The sequence below is a fragment of the Trichechus manatus genome, unplaced genomic scaffold (genome assembly GCF_000243295.1).
Source record: "Trichechus manatus latirostris isolate Lorelei unplaced genomic scaffold, TriManLat1.0 scaffold00050, whole genome shotgun sequence".
Taxonomy (NCBI): Eukaryota; Metazoa; Chordata; class Mammalia; order Sirenia; family Trichechidae; genus Trichechus; species Trichechus manatus.
The window spans coordinates 4112884-4134807 of NW_004443986.1; the positions used below are offsets into that span (position 1 = coordinate 4112884).

The 21924-nt window shown below is 33.9% G+C and overlaps 1 protein-coding gene across 5 annotated transcripts in view; it reads right to left on the reverse strand.

Moving 5' to 3' along the window:
• Positions 1-242: 242 nt before the first annotated feature.
• SNX13 (sorting nexin 13) overlaps positions 243-21924 on the reverse strand; it is a 152372-nt gene continuing 130690 nt past the window's right edge. For 2 of the 5 annotated variants that reach the window (XM_023732283.1, XM_023732284.1), the window contains 7 exons: positions 21217-21327; positions 13189-13350; positions 11674-11745; positions 8826-8971; positions 8504-8572; positions 6601-6713; positions 243-4159 (listed from right to left, as the gene is read on the reverse strand). In XM_023732283.1, coding sequence (XP_023588051.1) covers positions 3912-4159; positions 6601-6713; positions 8504-8572; positions 8826-8971; positions 11674-11745; positions 13189-13350; positions 21217-21327 — 921 coding nt within the window. In that variant the 3' untranslated portion in view covers positions 243-3911. The remainder of the gene's footprint in view (positions 4160-6600; positions 6714-8503; positions 8573-8825; positions 8972-11673; positions 11746-13188; positions 13351-21216; positions 21328-21924) is intronic. The other 3 variants (XM_023732282.1, XM_023732287.1, XM_004377427.2) reach the window with 2 other exon arrangements.

The window sequence follows — 21924 nt, forward strand, 5'->3', positions numbered from 1 at the left end:
TATTTTGTTATGTAAACCTTCATCGGAAGTGAGAATAGCAGCACGACTGGAAGAATGTCATCAACGTCACTGAATTTTACATGTAGAAATTTTTGAAATGGTGTATCTTTAGCTATGTATATTTTCACCAAAAAAAAAAAAAAAAAAGTTCCTCAAAGGCTGAGAAGGGAACATGTTGACATGTCATAGGGTTGTTAACCAATGTCATAAAACAATATGTGTACTGACTGTTTAATGAGAAAATATTTGTTCTATAAACCTTCACCTAAAGCACAATAAAAAAAATTAAAAAAAAAAAGAATTGAGTAAAATACAAATTAAAAACGAGAAATAAAAAATTTTCATGGATTATTAATTTTAGATCTTCCTCTCTATGGGAAAACTACTTTATAATATTATATGACAGGAAAGTATGCAGTTTCTTTAACATTGTGGTAGTAAATTACTTGTCCATAAAAGGTAAATATAAATGCAGTTAGTTGTAAGTCAGTAATCACTCAATAATAGCTCATCTATGAACCTGAAACTTGAACTGCTTCATTTCTAAAATGAAAACACACAGATACTAAAAATAAGACTATCTGGCAAGCATTTCTTAAATAACAAATATATATCACTACTAAATAAACTCAACAAAAACGTCTGTTAATACTTTATTAGTAATGTCTAATGGACAGAACATAACGCAAACCAAATAAAATGTTTCATCTCTGTTTTAGTTCAATAAAAAATAACGACATTCTGCTCGTTTTCTTCTTTGTTAAAGAAGGATAGTATTGATAGAACCATTAGGCACACAGCTGACACTTATTGTACAATGATATGCACAAGTTATTTTTTTTAACAATTATAATCCTAAAATGTGCTCTTTATATTTTTCCCTTGTAATACAGGAGCCATGCTCCTATAAGCAAAATTTATTAATAACAAAAGAATTTTACAAGGAGTGACAAAAAGACTTTTAAAACAAGTCCTTAAATAAAAGGATGCAGCAACAACGGAATGTAAGTTGTTGGGTTAAGAAGACAGTTTAAACTATATCTCAAAACATTAAAAATTCATTTATTTTACAATTATTCAAATACACATGCATTAAATGAAAATATTGCACAAAATTAAAATTACAGATTGTGAAATTTATATTGTTCTTAATTTCTTAAAAATTGGTACAATTTCTGGTAGCACTTAACTGTTGGATTTTTTTCCAAATACCAGCAGCACAAACTTAAAATGAGTCAACTGAAATATTCAAGAAAGTTTTTTAAAAAAAATTAAGGCTAACCAAGTGCATCCATTGGTCAATGGCACAATTGTTTTCAGCAACTATTCAGAACACCCTAATTGTAGGAAATGCCCACCTAAGTGCTATATTTAATTATGCAATCAATTTTTTAGGTGAAGGAACTATAAGTTAGTAGTGACAGTTTCTAAACAGTTTGTTACCTGAAAAATTAGAAAACCCAGAAAGTGATTAATTTTGAAGGTTCTTGCCAAAAGGCACCACCGACTTAAAAACATTCAAAAACCAAATATCAGAAGACGTAAAGCCTCTTCATGTATATATTCATATATGCAATAAACGCATTAAATGTAATAACTTTATTAAACATAGTACACTGTACTTGACCTACAGGTTAAATATTTTACACACAGCTTAACCAAGTCATCCAAAAGTATCTCTAATTTTAGCACGACCACGACTCTCTCTGATGTAAAAACACAGATGTGCACAGACAAGATGCACCACCATTTACATAAACTACCATTTGACATTTCGGCTTTTGAAATATAAACTCTTTTAAACAAACATTATTTTTTTTAAACTCATTTAATCAAGTAGTTTTTGGTATGATTGCAGTTATCTTGCAGGGTTCTGTTACGAAAATTTGCAATCTTGCACAACCTTTCTTTCCCTGGTTGATGGCCAGTGTTCCTCACATTATATAGAAACGGTTTTTCACACGTACACACTAGGCTCTTCTATGAATTCTTCCGTACAGACTTAGATTTATTCATGTCAAAAATACACTTGAAACGGGTAGGGGTATATATGAGTCATTGCACTTTGGCCATGCTGATGCCTTCCACAGACATGTTTCACGTAGTCTCACTTTTAAAGCCTGAGGCATGGGGAAGGGGTGGGACAGGGAGACACACTGAGCAGAAGAAATAATATTTCTTCCACCGGAGCCACTAAAGATCTTTCTCACTTGCAAGCTGCAATGAAAGGGATTTCATGTATGTATCTCTGAATACATGCAACACATGTTGAATACATGCATACTACAAGTATGCACAACAGCATTATTAATAAATATGATTATTATTATAAAGCTTTATAGGAAGGCTTTATTCTGTTAACAGGCTTCATTTTGTAAGTAGGATCTAAGCAAATACAAGACGGTAATATCTTGTTCCAGTCTTAAAGCTCCCAAATAACTGGGATACCAATACTTCATCCCTTTATCTTAAGCACCTAGACTTTCTTTTAATACCAGGATCTTGGCTCAGTGGTCTGATAAGTAGCTTCACTATTTTAAAGTTTTAGTGTTAAATATTTTTAAAACAACAACAACAACAAAAAAAAAAGCTGACAAAACCAAACCCTTAGACAGTGGAAGTATTTAAAACTATGCAGAAATCCTGCATACAAGGGATATGAGGACTTCTAAGAAGGGCAAAATGGAAATGGGAAAACTATAGGAAATGCTGAGGCTCCAAAATTTGAAAAGGTATTTCTTGTTGTTGGCATAAAATTATTTTAGGGACTTAAACGGATACACTGAGAAATTTTGCCAACTTGCTTTATTTAGTAGAATTTTACATTATGTGAAATATAAATAAAAGCATATTTTTAAAAAATATTATAATTCTGTTTTCATTTTCATATATGTACAGTGTAACAGAATTAGGAATCTGTATATTTTCATGACTAATAAGCTCATTTAATCCTTTGATTTGCTATTTTTTCAATTACCTAAGATATATTTAGATCACACAATTTAAAATTAGCATATGGTAACTTCAACAGAGTACTGTTTTTATAATTTCCATATTTTTTAGGACAGAATGTATTTGGCAGTTCTTCCAACAAATTATACTCTTTCCTGTATAATCAGTAATCTATTAAAGATGAAGAAAACTAATAATTTTGGAACTAAAATAAAGCCACCACATGCTTCTTTTTGCACACAGAATGCCAAAAGAAAACTTATGATTGAGTACCATAAGACCAAAATAGAGCCCTTAACGCACAAAAGAATCAATTAAAATTTGTTTTATACCACTGAATAACAAATCCAATCAAATTCTGGTTTTGATTGGTTTCATTATATACTCAGTTTTACTTTATGTCACAAAACTAATTCAGTCTAAGGGCATTCTGTCACTTTTCCCAAACCTGAAACAGATGTTTCAAAGATCATTCACCTGGCTAGTTCACACTATATTAAAATGCTGACATAAACCTACAAAATCATTATGCAAGACAAATCCCCCCAAATCATACATTGCACAGTCTCCCACTGTTAAATTAGTCGATCTATCTGTGACCATTGTTTTGTGCTTTTCTTTACTCTCATATATACACTCTGGCACTTCATCATTGCTGGAGAAGGCTGAATAGTTTGAAATGGAAGAAACAAACATCATTCTTGCTTGAGATGGGGGCAGTATCCTCTCAATGTTGCAAAAATATGCACCAAATCATTTAAGACACGGAAACCTCTCTTGGTAGTGGCTGGATTACAGACGAGGATGAGAAGAACCAGAGTCTTATGGATGTATTAATAACCTATTTTGAGACACTAGAAGACTGGTGCAGCTACAACAGTGTATGAGTTAAGCCCCAGAAGACCTGTCCATACCATTAGTTCTGGACAAAATGAACACAAGCTTCATAGACTGGAGTGTCACCTTTTCTGTAAAGAAGGCGCTTGAGTAGTTTGAAGTTTCTGTTTATATTTCTGCATCTGCTTTGACCGTGAATGCAGTTTGTTGAAAAGTTCACGGAATTTATATTGTGGAAATAAGGTTTCCAAAAAGCCTTCCAAGAAAACATAAACCATTCTCCTATTTAACTGGTTGTGCTGAAACATTTCAAAAACACGAAGAATACCTTTCCGTGTTGTCTCAGCCCCAATAATGTGCTTCAGTTCATCTAAATGAGGAGGGAAAAGAATTTCACAACTCAGTACTCAAATTAAGGAAATACAAAGCCTAAATTATGCTCTTAAATTAAACAAAGTAAAATACAGATCAGAGGAACTGATAAATAGTACGTATCCAGTTAGTATGTTTCAGCTATCCAGTATAACTGAGAGCTTAAAATTTATGCATGTCTACATGCATGCATCCATTCACTTATGATCCTGGAGACAACAGGGCACAGGAGAAAGAGGTGGAATCCAAACTCAGAAATCCCAAATTAAAGTTACAATCTTGTCCCTTAATACTCATGTGATACTTACCCACCCTGAGGTCTGTTTCCATAATGAGATAAAGTAAACTTTAAAGCACTATAAGTGTTCTTACTATGTCTAAATGGTGTAAGGAAACAAGATGTGTGAAAACTGATTCATAATCTCCAGAAATGTGTGGTATAGTAACACACTGAAAGCATAACTATGTTTACAAGGAGGAGAACTCCAGCTGAGATAATAAGAAAAGGTTTCCTTCAAGGAAGTGACAACTGAAGTAGACTCTGCTATCTGGTCAGCACTGTGATAGCTGAAAACAGATGAAGGATTAGCCTTGGTGGAGAGAACATCAACGAGCAGAAGGGAAAATAACAAGGAATTTTCAAAAACTGGGGGTAGTTCAGTTTGGTAGAATTTTAGGATTTCTAAGAAAAAGTGGAGAAAAGAAGAGAAAACTGACAATGCTGTGAATGTCAGAGTGAGCAAGTCTGGAGTTTACTCACAGGCAATATGAAGTTACTAGAGATACCTGAGTATGGAAATAACAGGTATGATTATTCTTAATAATTCATAATCAGGACTCCAGTAGCAGTAAATACTATTTGTTGCTTTAGAAAGAAACATGCAACATCCAAAAGGTATGCATCTAACTAGGGTTAAAGTATAGTTTGAAACAAACTGTTGTTGTTGTGTGCTGTCGAGTCGATTCCTACTCATAGTGACCCTACAGGACAGAGCAGAACTGCTCCATTGGGATTCCTAGGCTTACAGGAGCAGATTGCCAGGTCTTCTCTCCCGTGGAGCCACTAGTGCATTCAAACTGCTGACCTTTTGGTTAGCAGCCAAGGGCTTTAACCATTGTGCCACGAGGGTTCCTTTTGAAACAAACAGTTCTAAAACTGCAACTCACCTAACACTTCTTATTCCCTTTGCCTGTATTATTTTTCTCCTTAACACTTACCACTCTCTAACATGCTATATGTTGTATTTATTTGTTTTGTTTTCTGTCTCCCCCTAATAGAATGTAAGTTCCAAGAAGGCAAAGATTTATGCAAAGAACAATGTTTGGCACATTGTAAGTACCCAATAAATACTGACTGAATGAATAAGGTTTCTTCCAGTTGCATAAGTGACTCCATCTTTATAGCACAACCTGGTTTATTTCAATAGTATATTAAGTATATTCTAAGTTATTGTTTCTTTATGTTTTTCTAAAATGTTATTTCTATAATTTACGTTTTACCACCAAATGCAACAGTATATGGAGCAGAATTATTAGCCATGTGGTAAATTTCCGATGTAATTACGTGTCTGACAGAAGAGAAGCGTGGTCATTAAAATTTTATGAAAAACAATTTTTAAATTATAAGAAAAATAGGTACTGTATGATATTAAAGAACTTAAAAATACTTTTTTATTCTTTACATCCATAATTAAAATGTACAGAAGTATTTCTAGATATTTTCAAAGATATTAACCAAAAAGGAACCAAACCACCACCACGACCAGCCACATAAAACCTCTTTTCATATTATATAGCTTCTCTTAGTGAGAGAAAACAAACAGGGACAAAGTGAATCTAAATCACTGAGATAGTTGTATCCTAATGAAATAACTCAAATTAGTCCAACAAAATGCTGCTATATCTACTTTCTCTGGGATCATATTTTAATAAAGATTAATGATGGACCAATCAGTTGTTTCTATGCAAAGGACTCTTTGAAAGAATTTATCTGTCCTCTTAAGCAGAACAACTGTTCTTCCCGAGAACCTCACAAATCATACTCTTTTTATTAGCCCTTTCATTTCTCAGATACTTATTTTACAACCTTATTCCTAAAGGAAACATGGCAGCAGAGTGAAATGGTTAAAAGCACAGGCTTTTAAGTTATTCAGAGCTGAGTCAGAATCCCAAACTTATTAGCTTGGATAGGTTACTTAACCTCTCCAAGCTTCTGTTTCCTCACATGTAAAGCTGTGACATTAACCGTGCCAATCTTCATACAATTATTCTAAGGATTACATAGGAATATATGAGAAATGCCCAATATATTGCCTGCCATATAGTAAATGATCAAATGGTAATTATTATAATAAAAAGACAGCTAAACTATCATGTTCAATGCCCAAAATTCACAAGAACTACAAATTAATGAGATTTTTAACAAAGGTGCTCACTTACCTGGCATAATTGCAAATAATTTTGTTTTTCCAGCAATTCTTGTTCTCATTCTAATAGCTTTATCTCTGCATGGAACAGTCTCTGCTAAAATGCCATTGGGCCAAAATGCATCTCTATTTAAGAAGATCAAATAAACTTTGTAAACATTTTCATTTTCTAAAGATGCAAGTTCATAAAATCATGCCAGTTTTCTACAGAAAACAAACATGAACAGAAAGAGGAAATGCTTCTGACATTTACATAAGTATAATGATATTCAATACACAGTGACTAAGTGCAGGGGGTTCAGTTTTTGGTGTAAAGGGACACACACGAGAAAATTAACAGATGAATTCTGCCCTGGAGTACTTTATAAATACTAACAAATAATAAAGATAACAAAATGGAATATATACATGACTATGTCATAGCCATTTAAACTCAAGGCAAGTCTCTGCTGGTTAAACATCTTCTCTAAAATACAACCCTGCGATAGCTTGAATTTGGATACCTTAGTGTTCAACAGCTAATTTCTCTCAGTTATGCCATTCTACTCCCCCTTAGAACTAAGTCAATATAAAACCAAATTCAGTGCCCAGGCCTTACAGCTGGGTTAATTACAATGTTCCTTTCACACATAATAACTGCTCATTCTCCTTCACTTTCACTATGTGCTTGATTACTGTTCCCTAGTTCTTGGACAAAAGGCAGGAATTGTGCACAATGACTAAACTTCCATCTGGGAACTGGGTCTGAAGAAGAGATTCCCCAGAGCCACAGTTTTCAACTTTGCAAATTAGAATAACCTGGCAGCATTAAAAAAAATCTTAATGTCCAGGCCATACCCCAGATTAATTAAGTCACAATCTCTGGGGATGGGACCCAGGCATCCGTACTTTTTAAAGCTCTCCAGGTGATTCCAGTACACAGCCAAGATTGAGAACCACTGCTCCAAAGGATCACAGCTCACCTACGCTGACACAGAATGAACATGACAGGGCAGGCTGTTCCACTTTAGCAGTAGCATGGTTTAGTGGGCAGAAGCTTAGCTTCAGAATTACAGAAATCTAGTTTCTCTATTTTTCAGCATGTGAGCAACTGGGCCTCAATTTTCTCATAATAAAATGGAGGTTAAAAACACCTATACCTCATAAAACAGGATAAAATTAGAAAGCTTACACAAAGTATGTGGCACAGTGTCAAGTACATAGTTAGTGTTCAATACTGATAGTTCCCTTTGCTTGCTTTCCTTTTCTTCAAAGTATATGATGACATGAATTTTTATGCCTTTCTTATCTTTTACATTTATAAAGAAAAAAGGTTTATTTCTCTACTATCCTCTATTTCTTCGAAGGGACTGCATCTTATTTCTCACTCCTCAGTGATCGGCAGTATAGGGACAGAGGAAGGGTTCAGTATATTTTTGTAGAATGAACATATCAATTGGAATATTAATGCTGCTTGATTTGCATTCTTTTCAGAGGTATAAATATTTATTAGAAAATTAGGCCATAGCCAGAGAGACATATATACATTTTTTAATCTTCATTTCAAATCAAGGTGAGCAAATATAACTGAGAAAAACTAATCCCCAAAACCAGGCATTTGATTATATAACCCATACCATTTCTACACTAATATCTCAATTATCTTAAAGCCATAGTACTGTGATAAAATGTAGCCTATCACTGTAAAGATTTTTCTTTCACCCTTTTTCCTATTCTGGTTTTAAAGAAATAACGATCAATATGTCCATGGAACAAATACTTCTTCATTTTTATAAATCTTTTTGTATGGTTGCCAGTGACTGACTAAAGCAAACTTTATGGACAGGGAGGAAACAAAAAAGCAATGGAAGTTAATTAATGATAACAATGCTAAACTCTGTACTACCTGAAAGAAGTGACTGTGTCTTAAGATATACCTGAAACGTTTCACTGAGTCGGCTACTTGCTCTGGTGAGGTCATCCAATCAACATAGTCAACTATTTTTCTGAAAGTAAAGTAATTTAAATGAGTAAGCTCAAAATTTTAGAAGATGAACAAAATAAAAAAAAAACACAACTTTCATGAAGCAAGCAGCTTAATTTGGAATTATTTTATCTCTAAGAGCAGACTACTTTAATGATCTCCTTAAAAGGCCCAGACAAGGAAATTCTCCTATAAAGGTTGAGTATCCCCAGAAGCAAAGGTAAAAAAGCCAAGTAAGATTAGAATCTGTATTTAAAAAAACAAAAATGTGGTACCTATTAATAGTATCACCATACGTGGCTCTAATAAGCTGCTGAAGTAGGTTTTTGATATTCCTTCGCAACCACTGATTTCTCTCTTTTAAGTCGAATACTTCATCCATGAGAAGCAGCATTACCCTAAGTGGAATATTGTCATCCACCTGACAAAATATGGGAAGAAATAAGGATAAGTTTTTCTGAGGTAGCGATCTACTATGAATGGCTACTTTTGCTGCTCTTACAAAAATGATTGGTTCTATTTCACAAATCAGAGAACAATTTATACTACGGCCTTCATATCTTGAGATTTCATTCTAATTAGAGAAAAATATTTTAATGGCCATCTTGACAAAATACAGAACTTTGCATCCATACAATGATGAGTAAATTCTAAGACTGTCATAAAAACACTTCTCCAAATGGATTCATGATAATCTTAGGAAAAGATGTGGCTCTCTTACATTTAGTAGCGGCTGTATTAGTTTGATAAGGCAAATGCTAGCTCCACTGTCTATGTTCTGATGCATCTTTTTTCATAAGAATAAAATATTCTCAACATCTCTCTGTATTTAATAGAATAAAATACAATCTACACAGAACAATGAGTTTTGCTTGGTTACTGAGTTGTATGTAACTAGGTATTTTCAAGAAAAAGAATGTGAAATTCAATACAGCACATAGCTAAGTTAACAGTACAAAAGACATATTTCATTAAATTACCAGAATTTTCTTTTAATTTTTAACAACTAAAACTTAGTATAGTTTCATTATGGAAATATTCAATTAATGATGTAGAAAGTAAAGAAGCCAAACATTTCAAAATACTTGTCAAGATTATTTCAGAGAATCCTAAATACTTATAGGAAGACAATCTGGAAGGCTTCGATGTGACAAAAATATACAAAGCAAAAACAAAAAAAGGTGCAGAATTAAGACTTCAACAAAACTGCATATAATTGCCAGTAACTTATAATTCTTTCACCACCAAGATACTCTAATTATTACCTCATAAATGTTAAAATTTAAATGTTGAGAAAATAGCATGAGTTGTAAACATTTTCTTAGTCACTCTCCATTTCACATATTGAAAGTTTACCTTAACCAAATCGGGGGGAGAGGAAGACCTGTTTCATAACTAAAGGCAGAGTAAATATTGGTCTAATATCTGTTCAAGTATATTCATGGGTTTACTGTCACATGACAATTCTAATAAAGTTAAACTGTAAAAGCCACATAACAGAAAGTATGATGTTATGGGCATTTTATCAGCAAAACTCATAATAAAACATTCTAAAATAATCTTGAAAAAGCAAATTAAAAAATATCTTTAAGACAGCTTAGTATATAGAAATTCAGCTGGAAACAGATAGGAAATAATTCTAATTTCAAAATAAATCTAACAGAACAGAATACGGAGACCAGAAAACAGACCCGGACATATACAATAACCTGATTTATGACGAGGGAGAAACTGAGTACACTGGGGAGAAAATGGCCTTTTCAATAAATGTTGCTTGGGTCAACCGGACCCCTGCCTCATTCCATACACAAAAATCAAACCCAGATGGATTACAAATCAAAACATTAGAATGATAAAATAATAAAGGTTTTTAAAGAAAAACATAAAAGAGCATCTTTGTGACCTTGCAGTAAGTACCAATCACATATATAGTACACAGAGCAATATAGAGAGTAAAAGATATTTGCAATACATAAATATCTGACAAAGAACCAGGTTGTATAAAGCATGTCTATTAATCAATAAGACAAAGACAACCAAGTCAAAAGAAATGTGGGCAAAAGATCTAGACAGATACATAAAACAAGGCACCCACATGGCCAATAAACAGATGAGAAAAGGTTTAGTATTTTAACAGTCATCAGAGAAATGAAAATCCACATAATATACAACAATCAGAATGGCTAAAATTAAAAAGACACAAAATCTCGAGTACTGGCAGGCTGTGGAAGGAGCCCTGGTGGTGCAGTGGTTAAGTGTCTGGCCGCTAACAGAAAGATCAGTGGTTCAAACCCACCAGCGTCCTCTATGGAAGAAAGATATGGCAAGTTACTTTCATAGAGACTGCAGCCTTAGAAACCCTGTGGGGTAATCTACTCTGTCCTATAGAGTCGTTAGGAGTTGAAATCAACTTGATGGCAACGGGTACCAAGCAGGATGTGGAGCATCAGAACTCTCATGCCCTGCTGCTGGGAGTGTAAGTGGAGCACTTTGGAAAACTATGCAGTATCTACTAAAACTGAACTTATGCATGCCCTCTGACCCAGCAAGTCATTCCTAGATATAGACCCAACAGAAATGTGTCCTTTTTTTTTTAAAATCAAAAGACATGTAACTAGAATGTTCACAGGAGTACTATTCATAATACAATGAATAAATTGTGCTATATTTACAAAATAGAACAGCATACGGCCACGAGAATGAACAAACCTACAATCACGCAAAACAACATGAAGAATATCACAAGGTTAAGCAAAAAAAGCCAAACTTAAAAGAGTACACGTTGTAGAATTTCATTTATATAATCTATAAAAGCAGAGTAAAAGAAGCCAAGATAGTGATTCGCCTTGGTAGCGGAAGCGTAGTGACAGGAAGGAAGCATGAGCGGGTTTCTGGGGTGCTGGTAATATTACTATTTCTTGATCAGAGAGCTGACCGTATGGGTGCATGTTCAGTTTGTGAGAATTCATCAAGCTTCAAAATATAATCTATTAGCATTATATATATACACACACACACACACACACACACACACACATAAAACACTTCATTAAAGAGTTAAAAAGATCTTCCATGTATAATTTAAATTACAACTGAATACTGCGAAGAATAACATTAACTCACATTATCATCAAGCTGAGCTGAGACTCGACAATGTTCAGGATCAGAATCAGTCTTCGGAAGTAAAGGAGGCACCTAACAGGAAAACGAAGAGCAATAAATAAATAAATAAATACCCTAAAGCAGAGAGAAAAAGAACACAATACAATAACAAACAAAAATGAGTATCAAACATAATACAATAAACAGCTTTGATCTGATTTGTGGTACAATACATAAGCAAAGTTTAATAACTAAAATAAGAAACCAAAAATAAAAAGGTGATGATTATCCTTTGGTGACTATCAAAGGATTTTTTTCCGTTAAAAAAGGACTGACTTTTGAGTTGGAAGGAGAAATGACTTAATCAAACTCCCATATTTTTAAAAAGAATTTAAAACTAAGAAAGGTCAAGTGACTTGAAGATTAAATAGTAGCACAGCCAGGAAACAGAACTCCAATCTTCTTTCTTTCACCTTAAAGAGCTTGGCAGTATGTTAACAGGTCTAAGGAATTAATGAACCCATTGTTTAAATAATAAAGAGGCTATGGGGAGATAAGGACAGAAAGACCAGTGTTAGTGACAATCATTTGTCTGTACTGGCAGTACCATCATGAACCCCTTCAAGCTACTGGTGAGGAAAAAGAAGCCAAGAAAAGTTAGTGGCTTTTGTAGGAAGTCATATAGGTAGAGCAGCAGAAGCGCTACTGAACAAAAGTTATTTCAATGTTAGTGTACTTCCCCACAATCAGAAATAAAGATGAAACATTAAAAAAAGCATGGTAGAAAAGTATGATTTACACACACTATTTTAGTTGTCTTTAAAGAAAATTTATCTATGTTTATGTATCTTTCCGCTACATTCAAACATGATCTAACAAACAGAGAATTCTAACAGCTATTTGTCTTCTGTTATAGTCTCGATTATAAACTTAAATAACCACGTTGAAATTCTAAAAAATAAAATTAAGAATGTAGCGAAGTACTTGGTCCACTACCTTTATCTGTCAATGTAATGTAAAAAGCTTTTTGGGAAACTCTTTCATGCAACTCTCAGGTATATACCCAGTAATGTAAGGACCCAGAGACCTATGGTGATAAAAGACTTCTCCTCCTTTTGATCTAGTGTTCACTTAATCACATGAATCAGGAGGAATAAGACTTTATGCTTCCTGAGTAAATGCTAGTATAACACATTTGCACAATAGCACCTACTTGTTTTGTTGTTGAATTTAACATACTGTATGACAAAAATGGCATAATGCAATAAAATAGTACACAGATGTTAAGTTTACCAATTTTAAATATTTTTTAAAATGAATTTTAAAATTCTACCATAAAAGAGAATGAGAAACGAACAGATAATAATATCCATTCTGGTAAGAGTTAATTCTCTTTGGTTTTTCATTGTTTACGAGACTAGGTGTCGAGAGGATCTTGGACTTTTGAAAAGAAATAAGGTAAATCTAGACAAGAGCTCAATAAATCTCAGTTGACTTAAGAAGTCGCTTTAGACATTACTGAAAATGTCTTCTTACCTTGAAAAATGATTGCTTTATGTCTTGACCTAATCTTTCTGACATTTTGCCCATGTTGTCTGACATTTTAGTCATTCCCTCTGCCAAGCTATCAGGAAGGGATTTAACTGCATTTGAAACATTCCTCATGGAATTGCGAAGTGGATTTACAAAGGTGTCCATCTAAAGGGAAAAAGATATTATACCATGATTTCATTGTATTAGATTTGCTACTGAATTGAGAAGCCTGGGAAAATACAGAGTAGAACACATGAAAGATACGACAGTTTTCCAGTTACAATATCTCATCATTTTTAAAGAATAGAATTGTTGCCTTTAGTTTGTCTTAAAAAGTTATTTTCACACACACTTACTTACATAATTTAAAAACTGGAGTGATGAGGTTATTGCCATAAAATCAATATAAGCTTTGGTTACCTTATTACTAAAGAGATTTGGGAAGAAATTAAAAAGTTTTTCAAAACAGAAATTGCTGCGAGTGCAATCAGCCACAATAAACTTCTGCCACAATTCAAGGCAACAATTGAGATAGATATTATGAGTAGATACTGAAAAGTAAACAAGCAGGTAATCATACACAAAAAGAAAGCTCAAATGATTAACACGTAAATGTTTTAAGATTTATTTTTAAAAATAATTTTTAGATATATTACTTGCTAAATTAGAATCTATGGAGGGAATCTGGAGTCCAACACAAGGAAAAGAGAAGCTGAAAACCAAGACATGTAAACTGTATTTTAGTAAGGGAGAATATAAAAACTATAGAAGAAAATATGACCAGAGATATTTAAAGAAATGAGAATCCCCAGAGAGATAAGAATCTTTACAACTGATATTCTGACTGTAGATGTCAAATAGTTCAATTAAGAAAAAAGGGGCATCTAAAGAAACCAAAGTAACTGTACACGGAATTCTCTGAAGGGATTTTTAACAGACAAGAACATAAACATGAGAAAAGGGATACAATACCAAAGTCATACAAAACTGTAAGAATATTCTCCACAAAATGTTGAGTCTCACAAAAACTATCAAAGAAAACAAATTATGTCCCATGCAAAAAAAAAAACAATGTTGTTGTTTTTGTTGTTGTTAGATGCTGCCAAGTCGGTTCCGACTCATAGTGACCCTACATACAACAGAATGAAACACTGCCTGGTCCTGCACCATCCTCACCATCGTTGTTATGCTGAAGCCCACTAATGCAGCCACTGTGTCAATCCATCTCGTTGAGGGTCTTCTTCTTTTTCGCTGACACTCTACTTTACCAAGCATGATGTCCTTCTCCAGGGACTGATCCCTCCTCCTGACAACATGTCCAAAATATGTGAGACGTAGTCTCGCCATCTTTGCTTCTAAGGAACATTCTGGTCATACCTCTTCCAAGACAGATTTGTTCGTTCTTTTGGCAGTCCACGGTATATTCAATATTCTTCGCCAACACCACAATTCAAAGGCATCAATTCTTCTTCAGTCTTCCTTATTCATCATCCAGCTTTCATATGCACGAGGCAACTGAAAAAACCATGGCTTGGGTCAGGTGCACCTTAGTCTTCAAGGTGACATCTTTGCTTTTCAACACTTTAAAGAGCTCTTTTGCAGCAGATTTGCCCGATGCAATACGTCTTTTGATTTCCTGACTGCTGCTTCCGTGGGTGTTGATTATGGATCCAAGTAAAATGAAATCTTTGACAACTTCAAGCTTTTCCCCATTTATCATGCTGCTGCTTATAGGTCCACTTGTGAGGATTTTTGTTTTCTTTATGTTGAGGTGTAATCCATACTGAAGGCTGTGGTCTTTGATCTTCATCAGAAAGTGCTTCAAGTTCTCTTCACTTTCAGCAAACAAAGTCGTGCCATTTGCATTATGTAGGTTGTTAATGAGTCTTTCTCCAATCCCAATGCCCCATTCTTCTTCATATAGTCCAGCTTCTTGGATTATTTGCTCAGCATACAGATTGAAAGGATACAACCCTGACGCACACCTTTCCCGACTTTGAACCACGCAGTATCTTCTTGTTCTGTTCAAACGACTGCCTCCTAATCTCTGTACAGGTTCCTCATGAGCACAATTTAAGTGTTCTAGAATTCCCATTCTTCGCAATGTTATCCATAATTTTTTATGATTAAGGCAGTAGAATGCCTTTGCATAGTCAATAAAATACAGGTAAACATCTTTCTGTTATTCTCTGCTTTCAGCCAGGATTCATCTGACATCAGAACCCTACTGCCTGGGGAACACAGTATGACGTTACTAGATGATACCAAGAAGACCCAACTCCTTCATTCTAATATGTTTTCATGGTTTCCACCAAGAAAATCAGAAAAGGTGAAATAAGTACTGTAATAAACAAACAAAAAGTGCATTTCAAGATAACTGTAAAAGGGTTGGGAGTTTTAGTTATTCCCTGGTTTAAGCTGAGCCAACAAAATGCTTGATGATATGCAACCTTTAGGATGGACATTGTCAGAATAAAACAACTCAGAGTATAACCAAAAGACAGAAACCAGAATAAAGGATTTGAAAAACATTACCATTGTTGAAGAAAGATATGGAGATAAAAAGATGAAGCTAACTATTGTGCTCGTGTGTGTGTGTGTGTGTGTGTGTTTGTACATTCACATATAAATCAAAACTAAACCCGTTGCCGTCAAGTTGATTCTAATTCTATATATTGTGGTTTTTGGTTAACCAGAAAAGTGTTCAAATCAACCAGGACATTATTTCCAACACTATAAGTATTTTTTTAAAACTGGAACAACATCATAAATAAGCTAAGTCATGGTAACACTAGTAGACAATAAACATGAGAATACCACATTTAAAAAGTACAGCTTGAGAGGAAACTGTTGTTAGTTGCCATCCAGTCAGCTCCCTCTCACAGCTACTTTATGTATAACAGAATGAAACATTGCTGGGTCCTGCGCCATCTTCATGATCTTTGACTTATGTCTGAGTCCACTGTTGTGGCTACTGCGTCAATTCATCTCACTGAAAGCTTCCCTTGTTTTCACTGAATCTCTACTTTACCAAACATGATGTCCTTTTCTAGGGATTGGTCTTTCCTGATGACATGTCCAAAGTAAGCAAACCAAAGTTTCATCATCCTTGCTTCTAAAGAACATTCTGATTTTATTTTTTCTAAAACCGATTTGTTTGTTCTTCTGGCAGTCTATGATATATTCAATATTCCTTGCCAACACCACAATGGAAATGCATCATCTCTTTTTCTATCTTCTTTTTTTTTTCCTTCTTCAGTTTTTGTATGGATATGAGGTGACCAAAAAGACCACTGCTTGGGTCAGGCGCACCTTAGTCATCAAAGTGACATTTTTGCTTTTTAAAACTTTAAAAAGGTCTTTTGCAGCAAACTGCCCAATGCAATATGTCATTTGATTTCCTGACTACTACTTTCATGGGTATTGATTACTGATCCAAGTAGAATGAAATCCTTAACAACCTCAATTTCTTCTTTATTTATCATGATGTTGCTCACTGGTCTAGCTGTGAGGATTTTCATTTTCTTCATGTTCAGGTGTAAGCTATACTGAAGGCTGTAGTCTTTTACCTTGATCAGTAAGTGCTTCAAGTTGTCTTCATTTTCGGCAAGCTATTACCATCTGGATACTACAGGTTGTTAATGAGTCTTCCACAAATTCTGATGTCACATTCTTCTTCATGTAGTCATATATATACATATACACACACACAGTTACATACATATACAAATATATATATGATTGTATATACAGTCATATATATATACAGACATATATGCAACCTCATTCTGTTTGATGACTGCATCTTGATCTGTGTAGAGTCTGCATAAGTACAATTAAGTGTTCTAGAATTCCCATTCGTCATGTTATCCATAATTTGTTATGAGGAAACTGCCACCTTCCTAATAAGTTACGATGTTCACAGAAGAATTTTATAACCATAAAAGGCATGAATTCTCCTTAATCTACAACCTAAGTTAAAACGTGTTTGAACATCCTCAAAATTATTAGAATTTTACGCATCCTACACTTCAAAGCAAAAACTTGGGTTCGGCTAATATAACCTTTAAAGTTGGTTAGATAAATATAAGTCACAGGTTATCCAGCGATGTGGCTGATACTGATACTCTTTCAAGGTAAGAGAACCTAAATCTATATCATAAATTAGATAACAATTAAAAATAGTTGCCTGTGTACCATCCCAGACCTACAGAATCAATTTCCAAGGGTAAAGCTCAAGCATCTGTATTCAGGGCGAAGGGGGATCAAAAAACACAAAGGATTTTGATGCTGCCTTTGAAGGAAGTAGAATTTCAAAAGCATAAAAGCAGAGATCATCACTATAAGACAGCATTTCCAAAATCAGAATTTGTCTTAAAATAGATGAGGAAAAAAAGAGAGAAAGAAAGAAACTTGTAAATTACCAGGCAGAGGAGTAAATTACGGATTGCTGGCACAAGTATACACTTAGCCTGACTTACGTGAATGTTATTTACTCATTCAAGTATCACTTTAGTTATCTGTATTGGTAACAACACACAAAATGAAATTTTAACTTAAACTGAACCCTAACTATAGCTTTGGAGGCCTGGCAGTGCAGTGATTAAGTACTTGGCTGCTAATCGAAAGGCTGGCAAGCTCCAACCACCAGCCACTCTGTGGGAGAAAGATGTGGCAGTCTGCTTCTGTAAAGATTTACCGCCTTGGAAATCCTGTAGAGCAGTTCTACTCTAGTCTATAGGGTCACTGTAAGTCAGAATCTACTCAACAGCACACAACAATAACACAACTCTAACTTAAAATGCTACAACTATAGCTTCACACTATGATACAGAACTGAACAGAAAAGATACTGTGTGCACAGAGGAAGACTCTTGGCCAATTACCTTTCCCAGGAATTGGTGTACAGATTTTTCAAAGTTAGAACAAATTTTGTGACCAAATCAATGTGTTATAAACAATTACTGGGAGACCCTGGGTGGCACAAATGGTTAGGCGCTCAACTACTAGCTGAAAGTTTGGCAGTTCAAATCCACCCAGAGGCACTTCGGAAGACAAGCCTGGTGATCTGCTTCTGAAAACCCTACGAAGCAGTTCATGTGGTTGCCATGAGTCTGGGTCGACTCTATAGCAATTAAGAATAACAACAAAGGACTGTTTCTCAAGCTCTGAATACCTGCCGAAAAAGGTTTATAGATGATTTTCTCTAACAGCCATTTAATTTTTAGTGAAATATAATTAAGGAAAACAATATTAAACTACAATTTAGTCAAAAAGGAAATGTAGCTGAAAACCCTAAATTCCTGATATCCATAAAAATTCTCACAATATAAAAAAGGTCAAGATGATCTTGATAATTACCAATATGATTTATGAAAAACATGTTAATATGGAGTGCCAGAAATGATTCAAAAGGATTCTTAGACTCTACTGGTAATTAAAAAAAGGGGGGAGGGGAAAGGTACGGAACTGGTTGCTGGTTAAATAAAAATGTATACATTTAAAATATCTCAAAAAACTGTTAATTGATTTATTCATTTATCTTAAAATTGATGCAACCTTAAGACAGAGTAAAAATAAGGTAAATAAACAAAAGAGATGGAAGACTGCAATGTATCTCTATTGACAATAAAATAATTTTAAGTTGGAATTTCAAATGAAATCAGTTCAATCATGAAATACACAGATAAGATCACCATTTTTTCCCACCATTTTAAGGTCTATACTCTAGAACTCATTATTAAAACAACACATTCCACTATTTGAAAATCCATCACCTAGAGTAACCATATGAATTTCTTCTGCTTAGTAACCATATGAATTTCTTATGCTTACAGGTTTTAATTTATTACTTATTTCATACCATTTCCTTAATCTTTTTTTAAAAGGTTAGTCTTTTCTAGGGAGAAGGAAGAGTAGCAGGGGAGTTTTTTGTTGTTTTGTTTTTCATTTTGAAATAATTTCAGACTTATAAAAAGTTGCAAAACAAAAGTTCCTACATATACTTCACTCAGTTTCTTCAAATGTTAACATCTTATAATTAATATCTACAGTACAATTATCAAAAATTGGTAAGTTAACATTAATATAATACATAATTAATCTACAAATCTCAATCTAATTTTGCCAAATGTGTCACTAATGTCCCTTTTCTGTTCCAGAATCCAGTCCAGGATCCCAAAGTGCATTTAGTTGTCATGTATCCTCAATCTCCTCCAAGCCAATCTCGGGCAGTTCCTCAGTCTTTTATGACCTTAACATAGGTCAGTTACATTATAAGATGTCCTTCAATTTCGGGTTGTCTGATATTTCCTCATGATTTAATTCAGGTTATACATTTTGGGCATAATGTACTTTTTTACTGCATTGTATCAAGAACTACATGGTATCAAAATATGTTTCATTACTGAAGATGTCAAACTTTGATTACTTAGTTCATGTGGTATCTGCCAGGTTTCTCCACTGTAAAATTATTGTTTCCCTTTTGTAATTGCTATCTTGTAGAGAGGTACTCTGAAACTATACAAATATCCTATCATCTTTTTGTACACAAATTTTAGCAACCTGAAATAATTACTATTTGCCAAATGAAGATTTTCTATTTCCATCACTCCTACATTGAGATTCTGCTCTAAGAACTGTCCCTTCTCTCCACTGATGTATTTATTCAATTATTTATTTATTTCAGAGTGAATTCATGGGCATTTATTTTATTCTATGGATTATAATCAATTACTATCATTATTTATCTTACTGTTCAAATTGTAAAATTTCTAGTTAATACCTTACAAGAAATCATTAACCGAGTCTTATTTCTCCTTTAAGCATATTTTCATATCCACGCCTTACCTTTAAATTCTTGCTCTACCCTCTTTTATTAGATTCTTACTGTAAGAATGTCTTAACTATTCTCCTAGCCTCGAATCTCCCTGCCTTTAAATTAATTCTGTACACTGTTACTGGAATAATTTCCTTCTATAGTTTAATCACAACTCCTTGCTCAAAACACTCTCCTCTAATGGCTTTCTTCTACAAATAGGATAAAAGGCAAGAATCCTCTACTCGGTTTTCAGGATCTTCCACAAGTTAGCAGAGCAGTGCTCACTTTAGTTCACTCACACCAGCAAACAATCTGAGGCAACTTATTCTGTAACTCCCTTGTAGAAAAATTGTTTCCCATTATAGAAACTAAGTAAAATACACTGATTACACAGCCTTATAACACATTTTGTCTATACTAGAGCTTCAACAACTGCTTCTACTGCCCTTGCTGCTACAGCCCCTGCTACTACTAAGAGTAAACATTTACTCAGAGCTTAATGATGTGCCAGGCACTGCAATACATAGGTATCTCATTTGATTTGTACAATACTTTAAAAAGAGGATAAACATCTTCATTTCTTGAGGGAAATGAGGTTGAAATTTAAGTGTCTGCTCAAGGCCACAACTAATAAAAGGCTGAGCAGGGATTTAAAGCTAAAGTTGTCTGATTCCAAAGCTTGTGTATCTTACTCATTAAGCTATCTTGATCAATTTGAGCACTAATTATTTCCTGTCTTAACCTATCATCTTATTTCAAGTACAGGCCTTATAAGCCCAACAGGATTTTAAATAATAAAGAGCTTACTCAAGAGGCATAAATACTTTCAGGGACATATCCTATTTAACCCTTTCCTTATTTTTATCCAAGTAAAAGACATTTCCTCCCAATAAGAAACATTTTCTTCTCAAGCTAATAAAAAACTTATGACCTGTCTTAGACAAAATTTCCTTAATGTACCATTTCAAAAGTTGTTTTTACTTTTAAGCTTCTGCTGGATTGCCATCTACATGTAAAGGCAAGAATTTATACATATTAGATACAGACATCAAAAGGCTTAATAAAGTATAGAAGATAAATATGCCAAGGAACACTTAACAAAATTTCCTAGTTTTAAAATACAAACATACAAATCAAAATTATTTTTTTTTTTAAAAAACAAAGTACAAAAACAGACCTAAAAAAAACACCCAATGAAATGGTATGCTTACCTTGCGAGCAAAATCGCCTTTCCCTTTACTGTAGGCTTTGTTCTCGAGGAAATCATAAACACAGTGAGCCAAAGCTGGGGATGCTTTCATCATTTCAGGAGTTAATAATAACTAACAGGACAAAGAAAGGTATTCTAAATTGACAGGATATTGGAAGTTAACTATTGTTTACATTTTCATTTACTAAAATGTTAAGAATGTATATAAAGAATTTTAATTTTATATTAAAAAAATTATACCGTTCAAATAAACTTATCAATAATTTTACAACCACCAACAGTTTGGTATATTATATATTGCTCCCATTCTAGTATTTGACTTCCATTGCATCTAACATCATAGTTCTCCAAATATATTTACTTTTTTATTTTCAGATTCTATAGCACAGTGGTTAACTGTTTGGCTGCTAACCAAAAGGTCGGCAGTTTGAATCCACCAGCCACTCCATGGAAACCCTATGGGGCATTTCTATTCTGTCCTACAGGGTCGCTATGAGTTGGAATCGACTCAACAGCAATGGTTTATTTTTTATTTTTATTTTTATAACTGCTATATACTAAGAAATTCCACATTAGAAAACTGCTATTATTCACGTAATAATTCTGAAGTTAACATTAACAGAAAGCACATGTGAACAAAATATTTTTGATATAATGTTTCCAAACAAAATACCATTGCTTTCACAACTACTAATGATATAACTTAACA